This window comes from Parasteatoda tepidariorum, chromosome 10 (genome assembly GCF_982258835.1).
Source record: "Parasteatoda tepidariorum strain Cologne lab strain chromosome 10, Ptep-v5.0, whole genome shotgun sequence".
Classification (NCBI taxonomy): domain Eukaryota; kingdom Metazoa; phylum Arthropoda; class Arachnida; order Araneae; family Theridiidae; genus Parasteatoda; species Parasteatoda tepidariorum.
In genome coordinates, this window is record NC_141764.1 from 11341110 (window position 1) to 11366450 (window position 25341).

General features: G+C 31.9%; 2 protein-coding genes across 2 annotated transcripts in view; one reads left to right on the plus strand and one right to left on the minus strand.

The window, feature by feature from the left end:
- The window catches only part of LOC107454198 (cytoglobin-1), a 156699-nt gene that overhangs the window by 31679 nt on the left and 99679 nt on the right, over positions 1-25341 (minus strand). The window lies entirely within an intron of this gene.
- On the plus strand, positions 3688-7164 carry LOC147802156 (uncharacterized). Its single transcript, XM_087153816.1, has one exon. The coding sequence runs from the start codon at positions 3688-3690 to the stop codon at positions 7162-7164; it is 3477 nt and encodes a 1158-aa protein (XP_087009942.1).

Consider the following 25341-nt stretch of genomic DNA (forward strand, 5'->3'; position numbering starts at 1 on the left):
GCATTCCAAAGCTCTGTAATTACTGTAAGCAAGAGAGAAAACAAATACATATATTTTAAAAATACTCTTAAAAAAAAGGTATTCCGGTAAAAAAAAAAATTTATTTGATGTTTTTGTTGATAAATCAACATTATGAAGACTTCATGAAAATTTATTTTAACTGCAGATTTTCTTGGGAAGGTAACGAATGACAATTAGATCACATTTTTTACAATTGATGTAATGCAATGATTTTAAATTATATGTATAATCTTGCCGTGAAGAATTATTCGGGCTTTAGAACAGAAAAATAACTTAAATATTTTAAAAGTTATTAATCTTTTTTAAAAAATCGCCAATTTGGGCGACATTTTTTTACGTAGATAAAAATTATTAAAATCACTGCTTTATTCTGAGTTTTTTAAATTTTTTATGAACCCAAGTATTGAAGTAAGTTTTTAACTATTAAAAAAATTAGACCACAACACAAACGCTTTTTATTTTCACAAAACTCTGGCTTTTTTCCTATTCACGTTATGCGCCATTTTTTAAAATAAGCGTAGACAGCTCTGGCTTTAGATAAGGCTAAACCTGACCTAACAATCATGAGTAACAGTTGCACACTCACAGCAATTATAAAAACTAGTACATTACTCGAAAAAAAAAAAGCATCAGTCAATATTACGTCTTTGAAAAACAGCCTTAAGGTATCTGGCTAGTGCAAAAACAGGAATTTGGACAAAATCTTCAAAAATGAGTTTATTATAAATTTAGAATTCTTTTACTTTTAGTTTGCTTAAAATATTACCCATTGGCAAAATGGGTCTTGCTTCGGATTTGATGGCGTTCACACACTTTTCAACTGTGTTCGAGAGTAATAGTAAACAGTGCGCATGCGCCGTCATTTCATGCGTTGCTACGGCGACCGCTGCTGTTTTTCTTTCTATTTTCACTAGCAGGCATTTTTAATGTATTTGCATCATAATAATTTAAAGTATTTTTATATTCTTTTTATTATTTACGTATAATGACTGTCTTGACGGTGATTTCAGTATAAATATGAATACTGAAGAAGGGAAAAGTATTTTGTGACGTCTTGAAACACGTGCATAGGCAAGGATATGAAAATCAATCCGACGACCAATCACATCCATTGGAGACAGTTTTTGCAACCCATGATATTGAAATGTTTAACGGAGTCAATCCAGAAAGAAAAAGCATTTGACCAATGGCTAATAAAGCGATCACAACTTTTTTTGTTGATTTTTATTTTTTTTATATTTTTGCTTGTACTACAATTATTTACAAAGATATAGCAGTTTTTAAGCAAGGTGATAACTCTAGATAGACTAATGATCTTAAGTTTATAAATGCGTTTATCTCCAAATTAGATTTTTTCCCTTTTTACACCACCTTAAAGACAAAGTCTCATCCTGTGTTACAAATTTCTGCCTGACCAGAAGAGGGCGTTGTAATCACTCACTCATATAATTCTGTAAACACTTATGTGGCAGGCAATGGATTGATTTGGATGGCTCATTGGAGAGTCCCTTTTCGTATCATATATTTTTTATTGTTACTATTATTAAATTTGTTTGTTATTAAATATGGTTTCTTTAATTAATGCACCCATTCACCACTGAATCATTCTGCAACATGGTGCATTACGTCCGCGAATATCGCTAAAATAAAAATTGGACTGTACGACAAAAGGTTGTTAGTACAAAAAGGAATTATAATATCGGTGTATAACTACTCCCGATCTTGCAAAACTGGGACATTATTGCATAATTGGACTATTTCATTATTGGATTTGGTACATTATTTGGATTTGGATTGCAAGGTAGGAGACTTTATCACTTATATTATATATATTACTATTTGAAAATGGATAAGATTAATAAACTTATAGAAAAAAGAAGCAGTGTAAGAAGCGGTATAACGAAATTAATTAAAAGAATAAATTTGGAAGAGCAAGCGGAAACTGATACGCCACTTGCAGAACTGCTAGAACTTTTAGAAACTAAAGAACAAATTCTTAAAAAACATGATTCGGATATAGAAGACCTCATTACGGGTCCAGAAAAATTTAAAACTGAAATTAAGGTATCAGAAGAGTACGATGAAAAAATTCTTTCAAGTAAAATAAAGTTAAAAAGTAAAATTAAAGAAATGAACAAGGAAATAAATCATGTAGCTGAATTAAGTCATAATACTTCTAGTGAAACTGTAGAACACACCTTTTCGGCCCTTAAATTATCTAAATTAGAAATTCCTCGTTTTTCTGGTGATTCCAATTTCACGGAATTCCTTAACTGCTTTAATAGCGCTATAGGTACAAATGATTCCCTTTCTAAAATTGAAAAATTTCAGTACCTAAAATCCCTTCTTTCTCCCCCTGCCTATAATGTTGTTGCTGGATTCGAATTAAACGATAAAAATTACGATTCTTGCATTGAACTATTAAAACAGCGTTATGGTAGAACAGATTTCATTATAAATTCATATATGACTAAACTACTAAATTTGGAGCCGGTTAGAAACTCATCTTATGTTAAAGGTTTGCGTAAACTATATGATGAAATCGAGGTAAACATAAGAAATTTACGCGCTTTAAATGTTACCGAGGGATCGTATGGTCATTTATTAAACCCATTGTTATTGAAATTATTGCCCCAAGAATTAGTTTTAGAATTTCATAGGAAACGTGATAAAAATAAAAATTGTGAAGTTTCGGAAATAATGACATTTTTAAGGAACGAGGTCGAGTCTAGAGAAATTTGTGAATCTGTAATGAGTAGCCCCAAAAATTACGAATCTAAACGTACCCCCTTTCAAAATTATCAAAGCGGACAAACTTATCAAAAGAATTACTCTAAACCTAAAAACGTAGCAACAGCCTCAACTTTGCATACTCAGTCAAAAAATATTTGTATTTTTTGTGGTTTGGTAAATTCGCATGATTCTGTTGATTGTAAAAAATTGGATGTTGAAACAAAAATTGGTAAACTTATGTCTGACGGACGATGTTGGGTTTGTTTCAAAAGAAACCATTACAGTAAATTATGTAGATCTGGAATTGTATGTAAAATATGTAATTCTAAATACCATCACGAATCAGTTTGTAGGAAAACTCTTAAACCACAAAATTATGTAAATAGAGCTAATGAAACAAAAACGAAAGATTCGGAAAACGATACTGACTCAAATAAATATCAGTCTAACTCAAAAATCAATGTAGAGAATATTTCTGTTTCACACAATAATATATTTTGCAAAGATAAAGCTTTTCTACAAACATGTTCTGTATTAGCTTGTTCGGATAAAAATTCGATTTTGGCAAACGCCATTCTGGATAATGCGTCACATAGGAATTTTATAAGCTCGAAATTAACTAAGGAATTAAAATTAAAACCCGTACGCTATGAAAAATTAGCAATTTATTCTTTCGGCCAAACTAAAGCATGCGAAAAAGAATATCCTGTAATTTCTTTAAAGCTCATAAATAAAAGTAATAGCTCTAAGTGGATCGAAATCGAATGTTTAGTAACACATTTCATTTCGAACTTAACCTTGAACAAGCCAGATGCTCTCTTAATGAATGAGTTAAAAACTAAAGGATATGAACTCGCTGACTCATTTCACACCACGAATTGCGATTTATTGATAGGGAGTGGTATTTTTTGGAGAATTGTTTATAATGAAAGGATGAAATTAAACGAAGATGTAAGTTTAATTAATTCCCATTTCGGATGGTTACTTTCTGGGTATAATAAATTGGGTCATGACTCAGCCGAAAGTTGTGAGAATGTATGCTTAACTATGGACTCTACTTCTATTTTATTTGATCTTAAGCTATTTTGGGAAATAGAAGAGTTTCCGAATGAGAAAATATGTCTTTCTGAAAAGGATAATCTATTGATAAAAAATTTCGAGGATTCTTTGCGATTGAATGGAGAACGTTACGTATGTAAATTAATGTGGAAGGATAGTTTAGGCCCCCCTTTGGGAATGGACTCTAATTATGAAGTTGCAAAAAGGCGTTTTGATTCGTTAGAGAATAAATTAAATAAAAATCCCGAGATTTTAGATCAGTATAAACAAATTGTTTCCGAACAAATAAAATGCAATATTGTTGGGAATAGTGTAAATGAAAACTTAAATTCAGGATATTTTATGCCTCATCGTGCAGTAATTAGGAATGACAAAGAAACAAGTCGAGTTCGTATTGTTTACGATTGTAGTAGTAAGGCAAATGAAAATAAAAAATCTTTGAATGATTCTCTTGAATCGGGAATTAATCTTTATCCAAATTTATTGGATATAATTCTTAAATTTCGAGAAAATCAAGTCGCATTTTGCGGAGATTTGGAAAAGGCCTATCATATGATAGAAATTGCGGAAGAGGATAGAAATTATCTAAAATTTTTATGGTTTTCGGATGAAACAGATAATTCAAAAAGAATACTTCAATTTAATCGCCTTCCTTTCGGATTAACTACGTCATCATTTGTTCTTGCTTGCGTATTAAAATTTCATATTAGGAAATTTAAGGTAGATCAACCGAATTGTTATGAAATGTTGAATTCTCTATACGTAGATGATTTGTATTATGGTGCTAAAACTATTCAGGATGCGTATCAATTATCTTCGTCGGCAATTGAAATATTACGCGCCGCCGGATTTAATTTAAGGAAATTAAAAACTAATTGTATGGAACTAAATGAACATTGGCGTAAAAACGGATATGAGGAAAACACTGATTTTGGGCAAGGAGTAGGTTTCTTAGGATTAAAGTGGGATCCTATTGAAGATAAAATTAAATTATATTTAAAGGAGTTAAGGTTTTCCTTGGAATCAGGAACCACCAAAAGACAAGTGTTGAGAATAATTTCTAAAATTTTTGATCCATGTGGATTCATTAGTCCATTTGTAGTTAGAGCTAAAATAATTATGCAGGAAATTTGGGAGCGAGGTCTAAAGTGGGACGAAGACTTACCTAGCGATTTGGTAAAAAAGTGGAAGAAATGGTGTTCTGAAATTGCTGATTTGGACAATTATGTTATAATAGAACGAAAACTATGTTCAACGGCGGATATTAGTGATGTTTCTCTTCACATATTTGTTGACGCAAGTCCTAAGGCTTACGGAGCCGTGGCATACCTTCGTTATACACCAATTGAAGGACATATTGAAGTTAAATTCATTATTTCTAAGTGCAAGGTTGCTCCATTAAAAACTTTGACTTTGGCTAGATTGGAACTGATGGCAGCTCTCGTCGGTGCTAGATTAGGGAAATATTTACAAAACGTTTTTCCTAATTTCACTCAACAGATATACTATTGGAGTGACTCTAAAATAGTTCTCCACTGGATAAAAGGATCTTCAAAGCTTTGGAAACCATTTGTGTCTAATCGAGTGGCAGAAGTGCAGACACTTACGCTTCCAGAGTGTTGGAACCATTGCAGCGGTGTGGAAAATCCTGCTGATTTCATCACAAGAGGAGAATCTGCAGTTAAAATCGTGTCGAGTTCCCTGTGGTGGTCCGGTCCAGTTTGGTTGTCCCATCCGGTCAACTTGTGGCCTGAAGTAGATTTTTGCAACCAGCCTGATGATAATTATAGTGATGTGGTGAAGAAAGAACAACGAGCTGTTGTGGTGAACGCTTTGACTCAAAACAAGACTTCTGACATTTTTCTTACAAAGTCTATTGATATTAACAAGTGCAGCAATCTTACTAGACTTTTGAGAGTGACAGCTTGGGTAAAAAGGTTTGCCCATAATGCCAAACCAAATTCTTCGAAGTTGAAAGGACCTATTAGTGCTTTTGAACTTCAGAATGCTTTGCATTCCTGGATTAAAACTGTTCAACTCTTGCATTACGAGAGTGAAATCCAACAACTCCTCTCTCAAAATACTTTGAGTAAACATTCACGAATTTTCAATCTCAATTGTAAACTTAATGATGATAATCTTTTATTTTTACAGGGACGTTTGCAGTTCTCAAGCGATGATGTGAAAACAAAACATCCTGTACTACTTCCTTCTAATGATAAATTTGTTGAATTAGTTATATTAGATGCTCATGTTAAAATAGGTCATTTAGGTGTAGATTCTACTTTAACTCACTTAAGGGAACAATATTGGATAATCAAAGGTAAACAATTTGTCAAAAAGGTTTTGAGAAACTGTTTAATATGCAGACGTTATAAGGTAAAACCAGGTACTCAAGTGGTAGCTCCGTTACCACCTGACAGAATTAAAGAACAACCTCCTTTTAATATTTCTGGTGTAGATTTTGCTGGACCTTTTTTTGTTACTGACTCTAATAATAAGTGTTATTTGTTAATTTTTACCTGTGCAGTTACTAGAGCTGTGCATTTAGAGCTAGTTATTAATATGAATACTGATTCTTTTTTATTGGGATTTAGAAGATTTATTTCTCGTAGAGGATTGTGTTCGATTTTGTATTCAGATAATGCAAAAGCCTTTAAAAAGGCAAATAATGAACTGAAAAAATGGTGGAATCAAATTAATGATCCTCAGGTAAAAAATATGTTTGCATCTAAAAATATTGTTTGGAAATTTATTGTAGAAAAAAGTCCATGGTGGGGAGGTTTCTGGGAACGACAGATACGTACTGTTAAAACTTGTTTAAAGAAAATTATTGGTAAATCTTCTCTAACTCTTAAAGAATTAGAAACTGTCTTTTTGGAAATTGAAGCCATGATAAATTCGAGGCCTATTACGTATCTATATAACGAACCCTCAGAACCTTCTCCACTTACACCTTCTCATTTTTTAGTTGGTAAAAGATTAATGTCTTTACCTGTTGTTAAGTATAAACCTAATGATTTGATTGTAAATAGAGATTCATTAACTAAAAGGTATAAATACCAACAAACACTATTGGATCATTTCTGGAATCGGTGGAGGAAGGAATATTTACTGCATCTAAGATCTGCTTATATTTCTTCACCACCAGGTAAGATAACATCATTTAAGGTAAATGATATTGTTTTAATCAATGATGAGCGTTATCCCAGAAATATGTGGATGCTGCGAAGAATTTTGGAAGTGTATCAGGGGCGAGATGGGAACATTCGTTCTCTTTTGATAAAAACCCCTAAAGGAGATATAAGACGCTCAGTTCAACTTGTAAGAATTTTGGAAATTAACCCTTAAACAAAATGTTTATTGCAATGTGTAAAATATATATTTTGATTATATGCATATGTTATAATTGATTGTTTTATATTGTTATCTTTATTATTGAACATTCATTTAATTATTATTATTGCAAATTTCTGCTAAGGATAAATTTTTTATATTTCAACTAATATTGTTCTTGAAAAAAATTTGTTTTGCAAATTTATGGTAAGTGAACTCAAAAGAGTTCAGGTGGGGAGTGTTACAAATTTCTGCCTGACCAGAAGAGGGCGTTGTAATCACTCACTCATATAATTCTGTAAACACTTATGTGGCAGGGAATGGATTGATTTGGATGGCTCATTGGAGAGTCCCTTTTCGTATCATATATTTTTTATTGTTACTATTATTAAATTTGTTTGTTATTAAATATGGTTTCTTTAATTAATGCACCCATTCACCACTGAATCATTCTGCAACATCCTGTTTTTAAAATAATTGTCTACAATTTATCATGAGTGTTTATGATTATAGCATGCATGGTTTGAACTTCAGACGGAGAGAAAAAAGTAGACTTTTATTTTTTTATGCATGTTTCTTCGCAAGGACAAATCTTAAAAATGTGCTTTTTTAACTTTATTAACTCAGTAGTAGTGAGTTAAGAAACGTAAGAAAAAGTTAACTTTTGCTGAGCATCTTCTCGTTTTTACTTTTGCTAACCTTTGCCTCCCTTTTACTATCGTTTTGTTATGGTATTTCATTTTGTTATTATCATTAACTTAAATTTTGCTTACTTTTGTAAGGCGTCTGTTCATTTCAATATTTGCTCACTTTTACTTTCGTTAACTTGTTCCTTTTCTCACACTTACTTCTGTCGCCTCTATCTTCTAAATAATTTTTGCTATATATTAGTGATTCTCATTTTTTTTATTATTTAGTTCTCATTGTTACAGAATATGCTTTTAAGACATTTCCAATCTCCTTTCAAACTCTCATCAAATCCTTTTTTTTAAAAAAAGAAAAAAAAAGAATGTGACGTTCGGATTTAAATTCTGCAACTCTACTCTCCTTTACTTTTGCTGAACTTTGTGAACTTGAACTTCTGCTCACTTTTACTTTTACTGAACTATAGTTAACTTGAATTTTTACTCACTTTTTCTTTTGTTGTCGTAAGTCATTAAGTCAAAAAGTGCGATTGTTCTTGTTTTTCAGTGGCGCCATCTATGGCCAAGAATTCGACTTCTGCCACACTCATACGTCGCACCCATTTATAGGACGGACCCATTCAGGCATCTATTCATTTATCCACAGATAGAAATTTAGTCAAGTACCAGAGAACGATTTATCTCCAATTCTGTACCCCCAGAGGTATAACTTGCTATGGGAATTTGAAGGACCTAGTGACCCGATAGATTTAACGTGCACCAATTACCATTTACAACACGGAGACACTAGATTTGAACTCCGGTTGTCACGAACGTGAGTCCAGCCCCCTACTAACCAGGCTATCCCTCCACTTTTCTTTAGCTAGACTTAAATGAACTTGCATTTTTGTTTACTCTCGTTCGCACGTATATTCTAATTAATATGTAAAACATAATTTGTGGTTCCCTTTTTTTAATTATCATAAACAATTACAGCTCTATGAAATATGCTTCTAAGACAACTCCAATATAAACTTTCCTAAAAGAAAACAATGTAAGATATTCGGATTTAATTCCTGTAGTAATACCTCTTCTTGTGTTCTAAAACTTAAAGTCGATATTTCGTAAAAGGAGAACACTGATCACACATACAGGAGAAAACTTAAGTGCAATAAGTAGAAAACAAAACAATGGCACACATGAAACATTCTCTTCTTAAAAGAAGAAGAAAAAAAAAGAAAAAGAAGAAAAGTTTTAGCTTCCATCGATGGGAACTGGGCAGAGAAGAAACCTTACCTGCACCTCAATCGATCGATTTCTTGGGATTCAGAAATAAGCTCCACCGATCAATGGCCGAACGAGAGAAAACATTTCCCATCATTCATTGCACTATTCTTCAGTTATCGTTTGCATAAAAGGAAATTAGTTCCATTCAGTTCTTATGCAACTCATTTTCAAATTAAATTAATGGTTGCGTAACTAGATCAGAATCCTTACGTAATTCTGATATTTTTATGCTATAAATAAACTAAATAAATGATAAAAGATGAAACGGTTTTTGGTAAATAATCAAAATTTCACAAACTTTATGGATCGATCGCAAGACTTAATTTGGAATGGGGAAAAATTAAATGCTGTCCACAATTGTTCAGAAGTTGTGAAAATTGAAGCCAAAATAAACTACCTAACTTAAACTTTTTTACCTTTCTCCTTTAAAAAAATGTCATTTTGAAAATCGGAGAAATTATTGATAAAATTGTTTCTAAAAAAAGGTATAAAAAATGATAGATTTAAAAATTATTGCTGAAGTAAGAAGAAACTAAACCTCATTCATCTAGGTGCCGCAGAGGACTGATCGTAAGGACACGGTTCCCTGTAAAACACCGAAGTCAAGCATCACTGGCTGCGGTCACTATGCGGGTAAGTGACCACTTTGATCAGCCTGCGTAGGGATCGAGGATGCGCTGTATAGGTCCTCGTTAATCTGTTCTACTGTAAAGTGCTCGACTTCAGGCGCAGATCGGCGGGATACCAAAACAGAGAATCACGACATTGAATTTTAAACTCACGACAATACGAATCACGATATTGGATTTTAAAAACGCTTAAATACTAATAGCGTGAATGGGAATGTCAATGTACGATTTTTAAATCGCGTGAAAATGAATCTCAACACGTAACTTTCAAACCAGTTAAATACGAAACTCGATGATTGATGTAAAAATCAATTGAGTAAGAATCGCGATACTAGCAGATTCCGGCGTAGTTCCTAAGATTTAAAATTCCAAAAGTCAGCCAAACCGAAGAAATCTAATTGGAGGGGAAAATCACATGTATGAAAATGTCTATTCAAAGAGAGTTGGGCATGGGTTTTAAACATTTTGCCGGATTATAAGTTTTTGATTTGGGGAAGTCTGCAAACCAATGGTCTTGAGATACGTGGAATTCTGCGATATTCGCGGAAAAATCACATGCCCTGGTCCTAATTTAGACCCGTCCTGGGTTGAAAGAAAATTGACATGAGGGGTGAAAAGGCGCTGGAACACTAAACAATCAGAACATTTTGACCAAAAATGTTATTTTCGGAACAAGGTTAAAAAACGATTTAATCGGAACAGCTATGAAATTAGTTTTTAAATCAATCATACGCTTATCAGAGAAGGAATCTTATCAAAGATTTAAAAATTAAAATATAATTATCCTTATAATACATCTAAAAGCATACATACATATTTAATGTCAAATTTCATTCCTTTTGGTGAATTAAAGCATTGAAAATAACATCTAACTCTCCCCCAGTTCATTCCAGATTGTAAACAAACTACTTGAGATATTCTTGGCGTTTCCTACACTTTTGATTATCAAAGCGTGACAACATTGGTGTTTTCGGAAGTTATAATAAATCTCGTATAGTGTGAAAAGTTGAAATTTTGGTTTAAGATTATACAATTTTATATGTTCAGATTTAACTTACACTCTTTAAATCGTATATGAACACTCGATTTGTTGTTAACCTAGAATTCATAATTCTGCCTTCAGATGATTTTTTTTGGGTTGTTCAACACGATATTTGGAGAAATTCTACAGAGTGGAACATCTCTTAATAAAAATTAGTCTCTTTTGAAAATATATTAAAAGTCAACAGCTTTTTTTACTAGGCAGTTTAATTTATAATAGTAGCATTAAATTGCCATCGAACAAATTTAAATTTCTTTAAAAATCACTTTATATGTTTAGTGTTCTAAACACGAAGAGTTTCCTGTAAAACTACACTGATGTACCCAACAACGTGAAGTACACTCTTTGCATATAAGAAATGAACATTTTCGAAAGTAAAATTCATGATTTTATGAAATATTTCCACAATTTCAATGCTCAAAATCTAGCAGGAAAAGGGAAATTCCATCATAAGAGAAAGAGGGGCAATTCCATTGAAAAAGAAGAGGAACAAATCTATTGTAAGAGGAAGAGGCAATTCTATCATAAGTAGTGGAGGAACAATTTTATCGTAGAAGGAAGAGGGGAAATTCCATCTTAAGATATCCGACTAGTTACGACAACTTTTTTATAAATATTGGGAGTACAAATTAGTTCGGTTCGTTTTCAAACGATGGCTCTGGCTGTTATGAATGTTTCATAGTGACAGCTGGTTTCGGTGGTTTCAGAGAGGTTAGACATCTGTCAATAATATTCATTTTATATCGTTTTGAGTTTCATACAAAAACCCTGTTTTCTTAATTTGTTGAATATGTCAAATTTTGTGGTAACTGAGCAGCATTTGCTGGAGGTTTTTATGCTTCTGCTTTAATTGGATGAAAAGTGCAGCTGAATCGCATCGAATGCTTGTAGAAGTTTATGGTGACAATGCTCCCATTGATAAATCATGTAGGGAATGTTGTATACCATGAGCTGCTACAACCTGGCGATTCCATTACGGACGATAGGTATAGGCTACAATTGATTCGTTTGAGTCTTGCATTACGAGTAAAACGGCCGGAATACGAGCAAAGACATGAGAAAGTTATTCTTCTGCATGATAACGGTTGGCCTCATATCGCAAAAGTCGTAAAAAGTTATTTGGAAATGCTCAAGTGGGGTATTTTACCGCACCCGCCGTATTCGCTGAACCTTGCTCCTTCTGATTACTGGTTGTTCTGACGGATGCAGCACGATTTGGCAGGTCACCGGTTCACTTTCGAAGAAATAAAAAATTGGATTGTAACTTGGATCGCCTCAAAAGACGAGGCATTTTTTCTGCATGGAATTCGAAAATTGCCAGAGAGGTGGAAAAAGTAGTAGCCAGCAATGGACAATTCTTTAATTAATCTGTTCATTCATTTTGTTCTGAAATAAATGCATTTTTGACCACAAAAAAAGGACCGAACTAATTTGTACTCCCAATATTAATACAAAATTTAAAAACACAAATTAATTTATTTGTTTAATTATGTGTAAAAACTTGTAAAACTAGCAAAAAAGGATAATTATTATTTTTTTAAATGGCCATTTTTAGATAAAAATAGGGAATTTTTTTACATATATGCTAAGCACAGTAACAAAAAATTCAGTAATATAACAATAAATTCAAAATAACAGTAACAAAAGACCAAAATTTCTTTTGAGGATTTTATTTAGATGACTATGAACTAAGTTTTGAACAATTTTCTTAGAAACAAGTGTATGAGGCGCAGGTATGTTTTCTCGCTGCATTGTTAGTTAGAAGGAAGTTAAAACTATTTTTTTTGTCATCTGTTGCCTTTAATAAGAGAGTACTCCGAATGTATGCCCCTAGTTCAGACAGCATCAGTATTTCTTTATCTGGCATTCAGTATATTGACAGAATACTCCTTTTTGTTTGACACATGCTCTTCGCTTTTTTAACTGAGATATGCTCTCTCTGGAACTATGAGAGAGGAACATATTGTTTCCAATTTGCGAGAGCCTCTTTTTCCATTTGAGGTCTAGACAGAGAGTCTCCGTCTATCTTATTAAGTAGAAATGTCAGAAGAATCTCTTATTTGCATGGTCAGCATCATAAGGTGACTGCCAAGAAAGAACGGAAAGCACAAAATGTTACAAAATTGAATCATAAGTTATCCAGTCAAGTTATTTTGAGAAAAAAAGAAAGTAAACTTCTGTAGAGAGTGATTCTTTTGAGAAGTGATTTTTCAAGAGTAAAAACAAAAAGTGTGCGAATTAAAATATCTGCATGAAGTATTTACTTCTAAAAGACCATTATTTTTGACTAACTACACATACAGTACTTGCCCAAATTATTAAACGCACTATAGGATTCTAAGTAAAATCTTAATTATCAGGTGATACTATACAGCTTTATGGTTTTTACTCTACTGAAACCGGTTTGCACTTGCTTACGTTCGTGTATCATTGGGTTAAATTAGACGATATATAATATACATTTGACGATATATTATATAAAGATAGAATATTTATAATATCAAGCATTATATTAGCATATTATAATAATTAGACCAAATTAGCAGATTCACTGTAGTTTTTTAATAATGACATGTTTTGCACGAGTTTATAAGCAATACTTTTATATTTAAACATGCACGTAATGGATTTTTATTCAGGAGAATTTTTATAGTCTTCCTATTTGTATTTATTTTTAACGTATTGCATTACAATGTTAACCCATTGATACAGGAGCGTAAACAAATGCAAACCGGTTTCATCCGAGTAAAACCAATACAGCTGTATAGTATCTCCTGGTAATTAGGATTTTACATGGAATCTTATAGTTCGTCTAATAATAAGGCCAGGGACTGTACTTATCTAACTAAATGAACCAATGGTACCTTATTTAATAAGTACGTATCTTTTTAAACAGCGTGTTCCGTAGCACAAATCTTAGTAAAAATGTTTTTGAAAAAATTTCTTTTAGAAAGCGTTTGCAAATAGCATTTAAGTGAGGGTTAAAAGTGTATCAAAACCTGATGAAATATTATTTTAGTTTTATTTTATAACCGTCGTTAAACAGTCGACCCGACTCTGTGTTTTCTACTACCAATGTTCAACCCCGTATCCTTGTACTTTTGATCCCAATTCAGAAAACAAGAGAGCACCTGGATCAGTAGTACCCCCAGAGGTATTGATTTGTTACTTTAACTTGGAGGACTTTGTGACCCCCACAGATTTAACATGCACCAGTCACCATGTTGCTACAGTAGGAGTCTTCGGGCGGCCGGAATCGAACCCATGATCTCATGGACATGGGCTCAGTGCCATACCAACCAGGCTATCCCAGTCCGATGAAACATTATTGAGAGATATTCGAGTTTAAGTAAAGTTAAATGCATGAAAACCAATGACTAAAAAGGCTACTCATTTTTATAAAGGGATCCATATTTTTATGTATTGTGTGGCATTTGATGCAATTTGATAAATAAAAAAATTTCATAATATATATTTTTCTTTTTGTGTGTTTTTTCATTGCGATTGGATTTGGAATAGCACAATTGAATTTATCCACATTTGACAGAGTTTTTAATTACAATGAAAAGTTATGAGAAAGGTAGGAAACTCGATTCATGTAAATTTTTGGACAATTTTTTACCATATTTATATCTTAGTTTTTGAGGTAAATTGATTTTGTTTCAAGACCAAAAAGTGAAAAATGAACACTATAAAAAATATGCCATAATTTACAAAAAGTGTAAAAAATCAATTGATATCATTTTTATGCAATAATTACAATACTAAAAAACGTAATTAAATTTAATTAAACTATTTTTTTTAAACAAATCTATATTATCGCATTTAGGAGTTTATTTTCTTCTAAGCTACTTATTTTTGAGTAAAAAAATAGCATTTTCTGACTTTATTTAAAGGTCGAGTCTCAATAGATTAACGGATATTGATGACAGTTTCTAATAAAGCTAACTTCAAAATTTCTGAATTCAATAGTTTCAAAAGTATGTGTGTTTTTATTTAATAAATGATCAGCATTCTAAAACTAAATTCTTCAAATGAGATGATACAGAACTCTTTGCATATTTACATAACTATTTTTCATTACATCAAAAATTATTTACAGTACTGATAATTCTCAGTACTGATAGTTAAAAATAAACGCCCAAATTGGCTGAGCAACGAAAGAATGTACTTCGAAAAAAAAATAAATAAAGTTTTTATTTTTATTGGAAAAAACAACAAGTGAATAAAAATGGTTTAATTAAATTCTTATATATGAGCCGTGGTGGCTCAGGGGATAGAGCGCTAGCTTCCCAATGAGGTGAACCGGGTTCGAATTCCTCTAATGGCTGGTTGATTCGAATTCCGTACCCGTTTCGCACCGACCAGACCTAAAATATCCTCAGTGGTAGACGGATCATGGGTTAGAGTCCCCTTGCCGACAGGCTAACCGTGGGAGGTTCTCGTGGTTTCCCTCTCCATGTAGAGCAATGCGGGTTAGTTCCATCAAAAAGTCCTCCATGAAGGCAAATTTCTCTCAATACGTGATCCAGGAGTTCCCTTGTCTTCTGGATTGGGTTCAAAATTACAAGGTTACGGAGTTGAACAGTCGTAGTCGTAAACTGAAAATTTGGTTAGCAGTTCAACGACTGTAATGTAATAAAATAATGAAATTGTTATATGTAAGTTAGAAGAAATAAAAATTAAAGTAATGGAAGAATGGATTAATTAATTTTTAATAATATAAATTATTAATTCGTCTATTTCCTTACTTAAGTGTACACGAGGAAAAATATTTAGATTTGTAAGAAAAAAAAATTATAAATTCAGTTTTTTGACAAGTTTTGGAGATCAACCTCAACTAAAGAGACCCAGCATATGATTGCAAACTTTTGTTGTAGATGTTTACGCCTTTTGTGTCATAAAATTTACGAAATCAAAATAATAATATACAAATTGTAAAATAAAAAATGAGTTATGTAAATTAAAAAGAAAAAAAAAAACACTCTGAACCAATAGAAATGCAATATTTTGGGTGAAAAAAGACAAAAGCAATAGCACGCGTTATATATTCCAAAAAAAAGGAACTGATATTAACGGAAGTTTTATGTGTTTTCTTAGAATAAAACATCAGTATGATAGCTTATAAAGATCAATAAATACACGTTGTTATACTTGTAGATTGAAATCCAATAAAGAATCGATGATTTGTAATGTTCTTGGCAAACTTATTCGTTTATTTTGGCACAAAAAATAGCTTTCGATTCTACGATGTATTTGGTACGTTTTATATGTTTTTTATGATAGATTTATTCCCCTTTATGTATTATGAACAGTGAGTTACAAAAAAAAAAGAATGCATCAACATTGCACACTGTAAAAAACAAGTATGATCAAAACTACCTATATATGGTAAACTTTACCATGCTTCTGGTTCTATGGAAGCACCGAAATACTTAGTAATTTTTTCCGAAGCGCTTTGGTAATTAGTTAGGTAAAATTAGCAACAAAATATGGCTTCAAAATGTTTTTATAAAAATTGGTGAATTTGGTAAAATGAGGTAATTTTTTCATGATATCTTTGTGCATGGAATATAAAACCATTCATTTATTTCCCGTTAAATATGAGGTATTGGAAACTATTATTCTGAAATTCTGAATCTCAGGTAAACAATTACAGAACCGAAATATTATCAAATGAACGATTTAAATACCGCATATTTTGAGTTTTTAAAACCTTTTAAATCGTGTTTTTTTCTTCCAGAAATGTCACTACCATACAATAAGGTAATTTTACCAGAATTTTTTTTCTCTGTGTGCTCTTCTAATAACAGATACTGTACTCCAACTACTGTTTACAAGTTCGATTACTGTGGGTTCATTTACATTGAAAATTTTTAATTCTTTTGAAATGTAAGAGATGATTTCAAAAAATGTCTAATTTTAAGCATAAAAAAGTGTTGTATAATTTTAACAATGGAAACATTATAATGACGTATGTTGCCAAAATGTAAAATTTATATATTTTCTTCGTTTCAGTTGTTTACATACATAACGTTAAACTGGTTCGAAATTGTAACTTACATCAGTCGTGTTTAAACGAATCATTCTCCAAAATCTTTAAGCTATTTAAAAGTCGATAGAGAGTTTTTATCAACATTTTATGGAATTAAAGTGCATTAAAAACAATCTAAAGTTGTTTGATAACTGCTAAATCTCCAAATTGTAAAGTATTGCGTTTCTTATCTGTGCTATTAAAGTACTTATTGAGTTATCAGACGGGGGAGTTGAACAAACAAAACATTAAGAACAGAATTTTTGATCTCTTCGAGTGGGTGTAGTTTAAAAGAATAATCTAGTTTATTAAGTTTTATTCTTTCATTACTTTTTTAAAACTAAAATTTTACATTGAATTACATTTACATACATTACTTTATTTTACATTGAAAAAACAATTTAAACAAATAGGAGAAAAGTAATTTCATTTACTTCGCATATTATCCAGTAAAATAAAGAACTTCAGCTATTAAGTTAATTTAAAATCTGTATTTGTTTAGTGGATACCATTACAACAAGTTTATTTTATTTAAATTTCAGATAATCTATGAGATAGAAAACATCTTGTTTTTCCCCCTTGATTTAAAAATAAAAATAGCTTTTTAAGAGTTAAGGTTTTGAATAAAAAAATCTTTGACATCAACCATTTTATTTGCAAATTGCTTGAAAAATTGCGCTAAAAAAGAGAACAACTTAGCTACTTTTGATCTAATTTTCCTATGGGACTCAATCTTAATTTTAAAGTACGTTAATTAATTAGTGCAGAAGATATTTTAATTAACGAAATCAGATACAAAATTGCTCTTTCTCTGAATAAACACGCATTCTTCCTATTAATTTTGAATGGAGTTGGTCGAACAGTTTTTAAAAATTAAAAAGTTAAGACTTCTATAATAGGGCGAGATACCCAAAACGTGAAATTAGTTTAAACTGTCAAAACTATTGGAATCACAATTTCCAGTTTTAGGCTACCCTCCATGTTTCGACTGTAAATGATTTAAATCCATCCAAAACTCTAGATTTAACCAGCACGTTGAGATATCGTTTGCAATAATTAATTAGTATGTTAAAGGTTAACTCATGAATCATTAATATAGTATCCTACGCAGTTCGTGATAATCAGATCATTAGACCGAAAGTTAGTAAGTTGTTTGCATATTGTATTATCTATTTATGCTGCACTTTGCATAATTTATACTATTATTTAGCAATATAGCCGTAGCTCCATAGGAAGATTCAAAACAAAAATCGGAGCTTGCTAGTTTTTTGTGTAAAACTAACCAGCATTAACGTCACTAGGAAAGAAAACCTTTCACTTCTATTTTAATATATTTATTATTTTATGACCTAATATTATACAGTACCTGGCCAAAAGTATTAGACGCACTTTAAGATTCTATTTGAAATCTTAATTGTCAGGTGATACTATACAGCTTTATTGTTTTCACAAGACTGAAACGTGTCTGCACATGTTTACGTTCGTGTATCAATTGGTTAAATGCGACGATATATGATATATATTCGACGATTGAATTAGTTAGACGATATAATAAATATTATATATTTATATTATATATCAGGTATATTATAATATTTAGAGTTAATTATTAGTGTAGTGTTTTGATAATTGCATCTTTTGCACGAATTTACTCTTATATTTAAAAATAAATGTAATGGGGGATTTATTCAGGAGAATTTTTTATACATTTCCCATTTGTATTTATTTTTAACGCATTGCATTGCAAAGTCAACCAATTGATACACGAACGTAAACAAGTGCAAACCGGTTTCAGTCGCGCAAAAACAATAAAGCTGTACAGTATCACCTGATAATTAAGATCTTACATCGAATCTTATGGTGAGTCTGATAATTTGGCTAGGGACTGAAGTTAAATCAGATATTCGGTTCGACGGATATCATTTCATTTCAAAATCTATGGAAGATCAAGAAAATATTGAGGATTTAAACACAAATTGAAATTCAAAATCATATTTTGAAGAAGAAGAAAAATATTTATTTGGTACGTGCTTTTTCTTGAGCATCATCCTCAATAAAAACATTCACGCATAAAAACGGGAAATCAAGAAAATATTTTAAGGTTCAACAAGAACAGAACTGATGTCAACATAGTTTGAACAAAAATTTGTGCTTCCCCATTTTTTGTTCTCAAGACCACGTAAAACGTTCTATATTTTACAATGTTTCTTCCTTTCGTGTTTTGACGCTTAAAGAATGCAGAATATAAAAGATATGCCACGGTTAACAAGGAATCGTATTTGCTTGTCCAACAAAGGATTTTATTTATTTATTTTTTGTTCAGTCCTTTCGCTCCGACATTTATTTATGTTCTGTATAAGAGGTTGTGTCACGATATATGTTTTGTGACACAGAAGGTAGAAAAAAAAATCTTTTACAGAGTGTTGCCAACTTTCGTCTGGAATAATCGTAATAATACAGTTTCTTGTTTCAGACTCTTATTTGGCATGTTTCTTCAAAGATACTTGTTTAGACAATTTTTATTTTGTTTACTAGAGAAAATTAAGTAAAATATCAGTAGGTAAGCGTTAGAACATATTTAAACGTTTATATTAAATGTACGTAATTGTAATACACTTAAAAATTACACTTAATACACATAAAAATAGTAGATTAGACCGTTTTAGTATAAAGTTTCATAAATCAATGCGAGGTTGTACCACCTTTACCATGGCGGTTATAGTATCAGACTACGGACATATAAGTCCAGTCAATTCCAGCAGGAACCACGGGTCATTTCTCTCGCATTCTCCCAATATTGGTGACGCCGAACAAAGAACACGACAGAGAAGTGTACATTATTTCGACTTTTCCATGTTCGTCTTCATTGAATAAACAAATCGCCGAAACTTCAAGCAACGTCAATTCTTGAAGAAAAAAAAAGATAACGGATATAATGTTAATTTACGTTCGGGGGACATATATTTTATGAGATAAAACTTGCGTGCAAATTTTTAATTTTATGGTAATGTCACTTAACGTTAATGTTAACTTAAAGTAATGTTAACTAGTTTTTATGATCAGTGCCTGGAACCCTTTCTGACATATACTGACCGTAATCAAGAGGATAATTTTTTTATGGGTTGTTCCGCATTGATTTCCCTTAACGCATCTTGCGCTGTTGCAATGAAACAGGACATTATTAGTATTGATTACTGCAAAGCAACTTCTGAATGAGAATGTTACTGCACGCCACTATGTGGCGCTCTGCAATTTCACATGTTCCCATACAAACATGTTTCACATGTTTCCGAAACAAAAAGTCCTCCATGTTCCCATAACAAATCAAACCTCTGGGGGTACTGGATTGGAGATCGATCGTTCTCTGATTCAGGTCAAAATTACGATCTGTGGATGTATGAATGAGTCCGCCCTATTAACGGGTGTGACGTATGGGTGTTGGGTGTAGCAGAATTCGAATTCTTGGCCAAAGATGGCGCCACTAGAAAACAAGACCAATTGCACCCCTCTGCCTAAACAGGCATACGTCAACAACTACAACAATTGATTAGTTGTGGCTCCAAAGACTAGCAGTGTTAAATCCAGTCTACGACTTTTTATAATTTTATAACCGTATTTTAACAGCCGACCCAATTTTTGAGTTTAATCACTACAAATGTTTAACTCCGTTGTCTTGTAATTCGGAAACTGAAAATTTACCATGATTAGCCTGCAAAGAGAGGGGACTCTAACCCATGATCAGTTTACCGCTGAGGATATTTTACGTCGGCAATGTGGTCGGTGCAAGTCGGATGCAGATTCCAATCGACCAGATATCGCTGAAGTTCGAACCCGGTTCACCTCATTGGAAGGCGAACACTCTACCCCCTGAGCGTTCGCGGCTCCCACTGTTCAATTTTATAACCGTCGTTGAACAGCCGACCCAATTTCTTTCGGTTTACGACTACTAATGTTCAACTCCATAGCCTCGTAATTTTGAACTCCATTCAGAAGACAAGGAAACTCCTGTATCAGTACCCCCAGAGGTATGATTTGCTATGGGAACATGGAGGACTTTGCGACTCGACAGATTTAACGTGCATTCGTCACCATTTTCTACACGGGAAATCTTTTGCCAACGGGGTTCGAACCCACCACCTCTTGGACATTGGCCCAAGGCCCTACCAACCAGGCTATCCCAGCCCCATTGTACATTGTACATATTCTGCGCTAGTGGTTATATAGTTTCTTCCGGTACCCTGGTTCACTCGGGGAGGGGGGATATTCTGTGGCGAATAAAATCTTCGCCAAGCCGACATAAAAAATAATGCAACCCTGGAACAGAACACCAGAACGTTTTTTGCAATGTGGCGGTATGCACCTAAAGAAAAGTTAGTAAAGTTTTGTTTTCATCCAAGACTGTAATTTTTTCTTCAAAAGAGTAAAATGCTCATTTTATTAAATCTTCGGACTGTATAATATGGATAATCAAATAATTACTCCATACTATAAATGACATGAACTTAATAATTAATATAAATGGAGGAAGATAATTGGCTAAGCTATTCAGGGAATTTTAATGCCAGTGGCGGAATCAATTTGAAGTTTTTTTTAATATTTCTAGTACCCTATTGCTAACAAATTTTAAAAGAAGGAGTATTTTCGCTAGTTATTATACTTGCACAAAATAAATTACTTTTTCGGTGAAACTGCTACTAAACTGCCTCCAAAGTCAAAATAATTGTAAACAAATTTATCATTACCGAAAAAAAAAGAATTATCACCGACGAGGGTGAAAGAAAAACATACCACCATCGTAAATCGACTAATTTTTTTTCCTTCTTAAAAAGCTAAAAAAAAATTTTTTTTTTTTTGGGTTAAAAAATAAGAGTTGAAGAAAAAAACATTATTTTTTTCTTCGGATGAAAAGATAAATTGAGAATTGGTGGTCGGGAGTAACAAAAAAAAGGAAATCTTTTATAATATGGGAAGGAAAATAAGAAGTTAAGAAAAATAAGGAAAAGTGAGGAAAAGAAATGTGGAGTTCCTTCTTATTGATCCGCCTTCTTTTTTTGAAAAAAGAGAAACTGCGGAATCCGGAAAATATGAACTTCAAATGATTCCAATTTTTCTTCTCCTCGAAAACATATTGTTATCTTTTCTGTGGTATTTTGCATTTTACAAAGTCTCTTCAAACAAGAGGAGTTTTTTCCTATTTTTTTTAAAACTGTTCTTTTAAGATATGCGACGAAATTATTTTTCAAATAAGTATTTCTTTGCTTAAATGAATTTTAGTTGCCGTGTGTTTTATTACTACAAGGTATGTGGTATGTACTTAGGTATGTGGATTTCAAATCAATCAAAATAACAAGATTGACGAAACATTTCAAATGCAAAAGGTAAAAAAATTCGAACATTTAGATAATTGAATAGCTATAATAATAAGAGGAGAAGTTATTTAGTTTAGGAGGAACTAAATAACTTCCTTTTATAATTAGGCCTTTTATAACTGTCGTTGAACAGCAGACCCAATTTTTTGGGTTTACGACTACTAATGTTCAACTCCATAGCCTTGTAATTATGAACCCGATCCAAAAGACGAGGGAACGTTTGGATTAATTATATTTTGCCTTCATGGAAGACTTTTTTTATGGTAATAAATAACCCGTATAAGCGTTACATGGAGAGGAAAACCACAAAAACCGCCCTCGGTGGCAAGGGGACTCATGATTCGTCTACCACTGAGAACAATTTACGCCAACACTGTGGGCGGTGCGAGCCAATCCAGAAGACAAGGAAACTCCTGAATCAATACCCCCAGAGGTATTATTTGTTATGGGAACATGGCGGACTTTGTGACTCGACGGATTTAACGTACATCAGTACCCACTTACTACACGGGGAGTCTTCAGCCTGCGAGGATCGAACGCACGACAGCTTGGACATTGGCCCAGTGCTCTACCAAAATATAATAGAAACTTAAACTCTTTAAAATAAATCATTCTATGAACAAAAACTCATGCATCATTCTGAATATAAAAAATCATGTTATATTTATACTGCTCTATTTAATTATTTCGAATAAAATTTCAATTATTTTTCATATTTAATAAAATAAAATAAATTCTGTTACAACATAACATAAATGAAATTAGAATTAAACTTTTATAACAGATACTATCTAGATTCTACAAGTCAAACAAAACAATATACTGATCGTAATCTTTCGATTATTCCGCGGAGGGAAATGGAATAAACGAACCATGCTAAAGTAAACTCATTAGAGATGGAATATTATTTGATATTTACGAACGTCTCAGAACATTGTAGTATATTTAATCACGATTTCTGAGAAAACTCATTTTCTATACTTTTATGCTGTTTATAATTTAATCCTTTGCATTTCTAGGGAAATTTCCTAGAGTTGCTTTGAAATTATTCTCCGTATTTCACGCAGATGCTACTTATGTACATTAATATCAGATATGACAGATAAATATTCCGAAAATATAATTTGCCACCTTTATTTTACGTATTTTTTGTCTATACTCTATTAAGACCGTTAACTTATATGGTCACCTTCTTCTCTGAGAAAAGATCAACGTGTCTACAATTGCAAAGAACTTCTAACTGTAAAGACTGTTATTATATGCAGTTCCTGGCCAAATTATTAATTATTAGGCCACTATAAGATTCTATGTAAAATCTTAATTAGCAGGTGATACTATTCAGATTTATTGTTTTTTATGTGACTGTTATGTGCACTTGTTTACGTTAGTGTATCAATTGGTTAACATTGTAATGCAATACGGTGAAAATGAATACAAATAAGAAGCATATAAGAAATCTCCTGCATAAAAACCCATTACATGTAAGTTAAAATATAAAAGTATTGCAGATAAACTCGTGCAAAACATGTCATTATTAAAAAACTACAGAGCGTCTAACAATTTGATCTATTTATTACAATATAATAATATAATACCTGATATAATAAAGATTTTATATTTATATAATATATCGTCCAATTTATCCAATCGCCCAATTTATATTATATATCGTCTAATTTAACCAATTGATACACGAACGTAAACAAGTGCAAACCGGTTTCAGTCGCGTAAAAACAATGAAGCTGTATAGTGTATCACCTGATAAATAAGATTTAACTTAGAATCTTATAGTGCGTCTAATAATTTGACCAGGGACTGAACATAGTTTCCTAGCTCATTTCGAGGATGCATACTGTATTCCCTTTACCAGGTTGGTACAGCATGAGACTACGGGGACAAAGGTCTCTGGTTGGATCCAAGTCGGTGTCAAAGAGAATTTCTCTTCCTTCCTTGGAAACCACGAATAATAATAAACACGTAATTCTCACATTCCATGACAGATTGCAGCACTACACTATTTTGCCTCTTTTTAACGGTTCATCTTGATTCGATTACAAAGCAACTAAATCTCAGAAAGAGTCAAAACCAAAACTGAAGATACCTCTCATTAGCGAAATGTTTGATTGTCATATATTTTATGAGAAAAAAAAATTCTATCAGATCAGTATTTTTTAGGGTCACGTTAGCTTTACGGGCAAAATTAATTTTTACGCTCAGCAATTGGAACATCTTTTAACTGTCACTGATAGCTGTAATCTACGGGAATTTTTTTTTTTTTTTGTGCGTGTTGAAAGAATTTTAATGTCATGCAAGAAAAAAAAAATCATAATTTCATGAATTATAGCAGCCTTTCCTCATGAAAGGACTGCTTTTTCTTTTATCATTTTAGGAAATAATAATGTAATAAGAGCTGTTTTTTTTTCAACAATGCCTCTCCATAAATAACAACAGCTTTTCCTTGCGAAATCACTTTTGTATTTTATTGCCTCAGAAAATATTATTATACTAGTAATCGTTTTCTTCAATTTCAATTTATGAATAATAGTTTTTTTACTTAAAATATCCTTTTTTATTGACTTACGTAAATGATAATATAGATCGTAACATAGTAATAATAATATTATAGTTTTAATTAATTTTTTTATAAATATTACTTAACGTGTAAAAATAGGTTTTTTGGCCCTCAGCTCTGTTAATGATTTTCAATCATTTTTTTTTAATTTCATACTTTTCAAGTCAACAAATTTTATTTTCTGAATAACGTAAAGATTATTATAATTGTAATTATTATAATTTTTGTGCAAGTACATTTTGTTAATGCGGTAAACGTAACATAATGAACGATTACTTGAATTTAAAAAAATAATCAACTGTACCTTAAAAAAAAAAAGAAAACCTAAGAAATCAAAATATGAGCACAGAAATATGAAATAAAAGAAAAGAAATTTTACTCGTTAACGATTTGTAATGATAACGATAAAACAATTCAAATAGGGTCCGGTTTTTATTCTTGCTTTCAGTTTTTATATTTTAAAAAATTTCAAATTAAATGTTAAGATTAAGATCAGGAAACATTCAATCTGTTTTTTATTTCTTTAATTTTATTTATTTACTTTTTGTTTCTTTCATTAGCTTAAGCGCGAGCTCTTAAAATAAAGATCTCGAGATATATAACGAAACTTTTTACAACGGTAGAAAAATATTCATA